At 33.8% G+C, this 8,194-nt stretch overlaps 1 protein-coding gene across 1 annotated transcript in view; it reads left to right on the top strand.

Annotated features, from left to right (window-relative positions):
• The window catches only part of ZNF292 (zinc finger protein 292), a 137,836-nt gene that overhangs the window by 76,858 nt on the left and 52,784 nt on the right, over positions 1 to 8,194 (top strand). Inside the window, exons 2-4 of the mRNA XM_007951030.2 lie at positions 807 to 961; positions 1,162 to 1,240; positions 3,616 to 3,751. Of these exons, the coding sequence (XP_007949221.1) occupies positions 807 to 961; positions 1,162 to 1,240; positions 3,616 to 3,751 (370 nt within the window). The remainder of the gene's footprint in view (positions 1 to 806; positions 962 to 1,161; positions 1,241 to 3,615; positions 3,752 to 8,194) is intronic.

The following is an 8,194-nucleotide window of genomic DNA, read 5'->3' as shown; positions in this document are numbered from 1 at the left end:
TGATACTGCCTCGGCAATCCAAGGAGGGTTCACTATGAGTCGGGTCTGACTCGACAGCACGTAACAACAACAACAACATGGACTGCAGTTAATAAAGAAGCTCTGGTGGCGTAGTGCCTAAGGCATTTGACTGCTAACCAGAAGGCTGGCAGTTCAAACCCACCAGCCACTCCTCAGAAGGAAGGTTGGGTAATCTACTTCCGTAATGATACCACCTTGGGGAAACCCAAAGAGGGGTAGCTATGAGTCGAAATCGACTCCACAGCAGTGAGTTTGGTTTGGTTGGTAGTTAATAATGATAATGTATCAATATTAGTTCATTATTTGTGACAAATGTACCACATGGAATGCAAAATGTTATAATAGGAAAAATTGTGGCAACCATAGAGGGAGTATATAGTGTATGTGTACTTTCTGCACAATTTTTCTATAAACCTGAAACTGCTCTAAAAATAACGTCTATTTAAAATAATCTTACTTGGAAAAAAATAACTTAAAATCTTAAAAGTTATTGGATGGGAGATTGTATTTTGACTAGGGAAAAGAAGATATTATAACGCACTATTTGAAACCAGTATTAATGAAATTGCTGCATGGGTTAACACTAATTTTTTCTTCTATAAAGAGCTGCTAGAAATATGGATTTATTTTTAAAAAATATTTTAATCAGTGTAAATTACTTTGTCTTTTTATAAATAAAATGTTGTTTTTCAAGATTTCTCAGGGTAGAAAGAAAAACACAAGTTGATCAGTCCATGTATATTGTCATTTATAGTGAATATTTTCTATTCTTCCTTTCTAAATAGACACTCCTTGAATATGCAGAGAAATGGAAAACTTCAGATGATCCCTTACCTTTATTGGAGGTATACACAGTGGCTATCCAAAGTTATGTTAAAGCACGACCTTATCTTACCTCTGAGTGTGAAAATGTAGCGTTGGTTCTGGAACGCTTGGCATTGTGAGTAGACCTTTAAATAAATAGAAAACTACGTTTAGCTTTTTTTTTTTTTTTTAAACTTTATATAACAACTCTTAAGATATTTCAATTTTAAATAGATTAGATATGAGGAGTCTACAGTTGATATTAGAAGTACTGGTTTTATTTTACTTTGGATTTTAATAATTATTTGTATCCTTACCAACATTTTGTTTTTTTAGAAGCTGTGTTGAACTTTTATTGTGTCTGCGTGTTGAATTATCAGATAAACAATGGGAACAGTTTCAGACACTGGTACAGGTGAGACTGTTTACGTATTTTAATACAGATAAATGTGTCAGTTTTCCTTATTCTTAATAAATTGTTCGGTTACACTTTAAAACATCTGAGTAATGGCAACATTAATGTGCCATTCTTTTAATATTGGTGTCTTGCATATAGTAGTAAACGCTTAATAAATATTTGGTAAATGAATAAGTCCATTTAGGTAGTTTGACTGAATATTGCACTTTTTTCTTGTGATCAAATAATTAGGCTTTGTCAGAGCAGTAAGGGAAAGCAAAACAAAATGCCCTCATTTGGATTTAGAAATGGTTTAACTAATTGGTGAAAATATACAGTATCCTTAATAAGAATTTAATATTGGTCATTTAATCCTTTTGAAAAGTTTTTAGGGATAGGTATATTTTCCTCATTTTAAAGGTGAGGAAACTGAGGCTCATACTGTAAAATATGTGCCCAAGTTTATTGCACCTAATGTCACAGTATTTATGTAGACCAAGATTCTTTATTCCAAAGTCCATGCTTTTTCTTCTGTATCTTAAAACATATGCTTTGTCCCCTTTATTTAGTTCTGGTTTTCTTTATTTCTGTTATATATGGTGCTACACAAGTTAGCACTTAGTTGTTTTGGAGTATTTTCAGGAATGTTTAGTTCTGTTTCAAACACTAGATCATGCTGGATGTATTACAGCTTTACGTAAATTTTTATTAATGGGTTGGTTAAAAAGAATGTTCCTGCCAGGGAATTTCAAAAGGTATAGTTCTCTCTCTTTCTTTCTCCAGCCAGAATTCTTAAAATGTCTTTTCTGTCTTACTTTTGTTTTCTATAGGAGATTATTAAAAGAGGTTAGTCTTTAATTTTGGAAGCATGTGAAATAAGCTCTAGTTAGGCAGAGAAAAACTTGCTATTTTAACATTAAGCATTAAAATCTACATTAAGCGCAAGGTTCCCCTTAGTGCTTTTCACACTGTAGATATTTGTAGTACTTTATATATAATAGATACTTAATAACCACGTGTTGAAATACAGGGGTCTTATCCTTTTTGTTACATTGCAGCTGACTTTTTAATGGTGCAGTTTCTACTTCACATAAGTAGCTTGTATCTTAGGTTTTTCTGCATTGTTTATTAAAAAAAAAAAAAAAAAAAAACTCACTGCCTTCAAGTCGATTTGACTCATAGCGACCCCTTCTTGGGTTTCCAAAACAGTATGCCTACGGAAGTAGATTGCCCAGTCTTTCTTCATAGGAGTGGCTGATGAGTTTGAACCGCCTCCTCTAGTTAACTGCAGTCGAATGCCTTAGGCACTACGTGTTTCATTATTTGGCATTCAGAACACTATACCACAGAATTAATTGAATAAATTATTTATATGCATATATACTAGTTTTTATGCTACTGATTTTCTCAGTGTAAGATTACTTTTAAAGTTTCCTTTTTGAAACAAAAGCACTAGTTGATCTTTTTTATATGGGCTAATGTGAAGAAACCAACTCTTCAAATCCCTCTAACATAGCTCTCAGTTCCTGCTTAAAGGAAAATTTCTTAAAACATTTGAACTTTGTTGCATTAAGAGGATATTTATGGCTTTTTATTTTTTGTGTGTGTGTGACCAAAAATAGATTTTTGTCTTAATGTAGCTTTAAGGGTTCCATGACATTTTGCTGTCTTTTCAGAGCCCATGTTTTAATTGCTTGAACATTTCTTTACCCAACTGGAGGATAAGCTCTGTAAAGGAAGGAGCTGGTTGCTGTCTTCTCCAGTGTTTTGCCCATAGAAATACTCAATAAATACTTTGTAAATTGATTAAAGACCATTGCTTTTTGTGGCTTGACAAGTATGCCAGTTGCATGAACACTTCTGAATAACTAGTGTGAGCAGGGTTCAGTGTCAGCTTTAATATGAAATTGTCAAAGATAGGTAAGCATTCATTTACTTCCTTTTCATAAGGCTCTCTTATCAGAATATAATTTGTCACTTAGGCTTTGATATTAATCTGTCATTTATTGATGGTAGTGAGTTTTTGGCAGGGGGGATGGTTTCCAACACAACACATAGGATATACAACCCATAAGGTTTTTATGATTCTGGATATTTTAATAACTTCTTTGAGGAAAATCTTGGTATTAGATTTTGAGTTAAGAAAAATTAAAGACTTATTTCTATAATTATATTACATTTATTTATAATCTATTATAAATATAATCTATTTATGATCTTGCAGATTCATCTTTAAAAATTAGAAGTGTAAAGGAATTCAACATTTTATAACATGCAATTTTTAGATGAAAGCTTTATTTTTTCAGAAGTTTAGCATTCTATTTAAAACCTGGTAAGCTTGCCTTTTTAAGAAATCTATTGTAATTCTTTGGATGTTTATTTAATATTTATAGGTAGCTCATGAAAAGCTGATGGAGAATGGCAGCTGTGAATTGAATTTTTTAGCTACTCTAGCTCAAGAGACTGGGGTGTGGAAAAACCCGGTACTGTGCACTATCCTTTCCCAGGAACCATTGGATAAGGATAAAGGTAAATTTTCTAGAGAGAGAAAGAAAATCATTAAATAAGAAGAACAGATTACTACTTAAAGTTGTTTTAATAAATTTATCTCAAACATATCCTGAAGAAGGGACATTTAATTAAATTTAATCTGAGGTTCTTGAGGCCCTTCACCTTTAATTACTTTGAGGAAAATGTATTCATAGGATTGTAGAATCTGAGAATAGCAGAAAAAGTAAAATTTTTTTCTAATATCTTTTCCACAGAGGACTCTACAGTATCCCTGACAGGTGGTATTCTAGCTTTTATTTGATAAGCTAAGTTATTTGACGGATTGAAAAATAGAAATAGGGTGGTGAAATGATTTTTCTCAAAATAGAGTAAGAAATTAGTGCTAGGACTTGAAGTCTTCTGTCTCCAAGATTAGTACTGTTTCTCAAACAGCTTTTTGCCCAATTCTTATTTCGCCCTGCTGTGTTGCTATTATATGAGTTCAGGCAATAATAAGTCCAGTTAAACTGGCAGGTATCCTGTTGGAATTAGAAAGCTATATAGCTAAAATGTGTAATAATGTTCAGCGTTCAAAAATGATATACCATGAAGAAAAGCACAGTTCTTTTCTAGGTACATTTCTTGAAATATTTAGGAAAGTACCCATATTTCATCTTTGCTTTTCTGAAGGTATTTGACTAGAGAAGGATGTAAGAAAAACAATAGCAATAAGTCTGATGGAAAAAGTGTATGTTTACCACTATAAGTTTCTTTCATCTTTTATTACTGCTGTTCTTGGTGTCCCATGGCAAAAAGATATTTTGCTACGTGATAGCAAAAATGGTGTGTGAAAACCCATGGCTTGTACACTCTTCTGGCATTTTGGTATTTACTATAAGCCTTCCTAGCAAATCTTCAAACTTCTCTTCAAGCTGGTTGCTTGCTCCTGTTTAACTCCCCTTTTTCCCATGCTTTCATGTTAGTTCTAGCAGTGTTGTCTGTTCTTTGTTTTTCACAGGTAGTGTGTGAATAGCCACAGATTAGCTACAGTGTTCTTAAGATCTTGCAGAAACAGAAAATAGACCTTCATTATTTAAATAATAATTTTTTAAAAAATTGAAGTTGAAAATCTTTTGACTTTTTGTCTTTGGCATATTGGTTTTATTCCTAATAAAATACATTAACATTGACATGTTTTATTTTTGGTATCAAAATTATACTTTCTAATTGTCTCAGCTTTTTGAAATGTTCCATATAACATATTAATAAGAATATTAAAATCACATCATGTAGTTCCTGTTTGAAAAGTGCTTTTATATGCATAATTTCATTTAACCTTCATAATGATCCTGTGAAAAGGGTAAAATCTGTATTGTCCCTGTTTTACAGATGAGAAAATGGAGACTCAAAAATTTAGTTGTCTTTTCCTAGTTCACATTGCCAGTGGTGAGAAGCAGAGCCAGGAATTGAAATGAAGTCTTCATCCTTTCTCCTTTTTGTATTATGCCCCATTGAACCTAGCCTAAATAAAAGATTACTTTCTTTTTTTCATCATCAGTTTCTAAGTAACCTTTGCTAAGCTCAATCGGTATGCTGAAGCTGGAAAACAAAGCCTTTACCTTAGCAGACATTTAAACTTTTTAAAAAAAATACTTCGTTTGAATGCACTTAACATTGCAGCTGTTAAGAGATGTCTCTGCTCATATCTGTACTGCTTTGTTTCATTTGCCATAACCCCTGGAATAATTAAGATTCTGCAGGCAGGAGAAGTTTCTGCCAATAGCATATGGATTCTAGGTGGTCAGACTTTAATATAGCACACAAAGTAACCAGATAGATGTTATATGGTTCAGAGATTTTTTTTTTTTTTAATTTTTATTTATTTATTTATGTTTTAAGCCGTATGCTTTATTTGGTCCTCTGTTACTCAGAATGTTTTTTGATGGGAGTTAACTTCATGGATAACACACATATCTAAAGTATGTTTATTTTCTTCTTTGACAAAGGTGAAGAGGTTAACTTTTCATGCATGCTAACGTAATTTATATTTTCAAGTTTGATGGTACGAGAATGGGAAACTTTTAGTTCTTATATCTTATAGCCAGACCCTTGGTTTAATGTAAGCTAACCTGTAGCAAGTTTGAAGAGAAGAGCCAGAGTACAGAAATTAATGAGCACACCTCTATTGGCTGTATTCATTATCTTACTCACAAACCTTTGAAGATTATGTTTGTTTGTTTGTTTTAATTGAATAATTTTGGACCTATTTAAACAAGCTAGACCAAAAGATGTGCTTTGATTTGGGGGCATATGGGTGAATGGAACTCAAAATTAAGGATTCTGGTTTCACTTTAAAGTTTAAGCATCCTAGAACTTTACCTATGAGGTAGTTTTAATAACTAGACTGGTAGGTCATTTTTTAATGATATTTGAATACCAAAACAACTTTTAGACATACTCAAGTATTACTTGTGTCTTTCTTTAGTCATAATCTCAGTGTTCTTAGGGCACTTACTGGTCATTTTAGTTACCCAGTATTTAACACCCTTCTGTAACATCGCTGATAAGTAAAATTGGCCTTTGCATGAACACTTCTAGAGAATAACTGTAGTTCAGTCCATTTTTAGCCTACAGTTAGAAACTCTTCTTTGTGAAAATTGCATTCTTACAGACTCTGACTTTTGAATCTAATTCTACCTCTACATCCATACCAAACAAAGTATAAATTCCTCTGTCACTCGGTAGCCTTTGAGATTTTTAAAGATAGCCAGCAGGTCTGTATTGACTCACTTGTTTTTTTTATAGGCTAAAAGCCTTCTTGGTATGGCCTGGTTTTAAATCCACAGTCATAATTCCTGATCTCTGAATATATTTTATGTTTGCTATTGTTCCCTTTAATATATAATTCTCAGAACTGAATCTGTACCCCAAATATGATCTGGCCAGCTTTGATGTTAGTGGTACTCTTACCCCTTCTTCATTCTAACAATTTATACTTATTGTGACCTAAGATGACATTAACATTTGGATAGCTGTATCATTGTCACTGCTCAGTGAGTTTACTAAAATCACAAAGCTTTTGTTTGTTTGTGTTCATATATGCTACTCTTACATTGTATCTTCTCCCAATCTACATTTTTATACTTCATATTTGTGCACACAAGTTGATTACTTTTTTCTCCCCTTTAAATTTCAGTGTTAGAGTCATTGTCTCCCTTAGTTGTCAAGATCTTTCTGAATCCTGACTTTTTCTCCCAAGGTTTCCTCTCAGCAGATTTTACTAGGATACACACTATTGATACCCAGTTCCTTGATAATAACCATACAAAAGATATGTCAAAAAGTTGAGCCTTGAGGGTTCTTTAGAAATCTTTCTATTTGCCCTTCGTCCTTTAATCAGTACTTTGGTTATGGTTGTTGTATCAAAAGTACCCATTTGCCTTGTATTTGACCTGTGGTTCTCTTTTTAGTGTATAAAGATTTGTTGAAAGACCGTAACAGGTATTTGGCTGGAGTGCTACTAAATAAGATTGCTCAGTATTGAGATCAGCCTTCCTAATTTATTAGTTTTTAAATTAGTTCTTTATTTTGGAGTTGCAGTTGTTTTTATTGTTGTTATGTGCCGTCACGTCAGACCCGAGTCATAGCAACCCCTCCTGGGTTTGGGTTTCGAGTAGTTTTAGATTTAAAGAAAAATTGTTAAGATAGTACAGAGTTACCATATACCCCCTACCTAGACTCCCCTATTATTAACATCTCACTTTAGTATGTATGGTACATTTGTTACAATTGATAAGTCAGTAAACTCACTGCCATTGAGTTGATTGCAATTCATAGCGACCCTATCGGACATAATGGAACTGCATCATAGGGTTTCCAAGGCTGTAAATCTTTACGGAAGCAGAGTGCCTTCTTTTTCTCTTATGGAGTAGCTGTTGGGTTTGAACTGCCGACCTTCTGGTTAACAGCTCAGTGCTTTAACCACAGAGCCACCAGAGCTCCTTAATAAGCCAGTATTGTTGTTGTTATTTTACCATCGAGTTGGCCCGACTCATAGCGACCCCTCCTTGGGTTTCCGAGGCAGTGTCACTACAGAAGTAGATCGCCCAACCTTCCTTTCGAGTAATGGCTGGTGGGTTTGAACCGCCAGCCTTCTGGTTAGCAGTCAAGTGCCTTAGGCACATAGCAACAGGTAATTGCAGGAGGTTATCTGTAAGACTCATGCCTAGTCGGGATTAACATCCACCTGGAACTTGTTTGCTGAGAGAGTAACCTGACTATTTAACTTGGTCATTAAGTCTGTTTTTTTTTTTTCTTTTTTTTTAAATTGTGATTTGGGTGAAGATTTACAGAGCAAATTTACTTTCCATATAGCAGTTCACATACACTTTCTCTCATGTCATTGACTACAGTTTACCACAATGCAACAGCTCCCCTCCCACTTCCTCCCCATACTTACCTCTTCCCAGTGTCCATCCCTCC

This window comes from Orycteropus afer, unplaced genomic scaffold, assembly GCF_000298275.1.
Source record: "Orycteropus afer afer isolate SDZICR_OR568_19922 unplaced genomic scaffold, OryAfe1.0 scaffold00011, whole genome shotgun sequence".
Lineage (NCBI taxonomy): Eukaryota > Metazoa > Chordata > Mammalia > Tubulidentata > Orycteropodidae > Orycteropus > Orycteropus afer.
The sequence above is the reverse complement of the archived record's forward strand: the minus strand, read 5'-3'. Positions and strand labels throughout refer to the sequence as shown.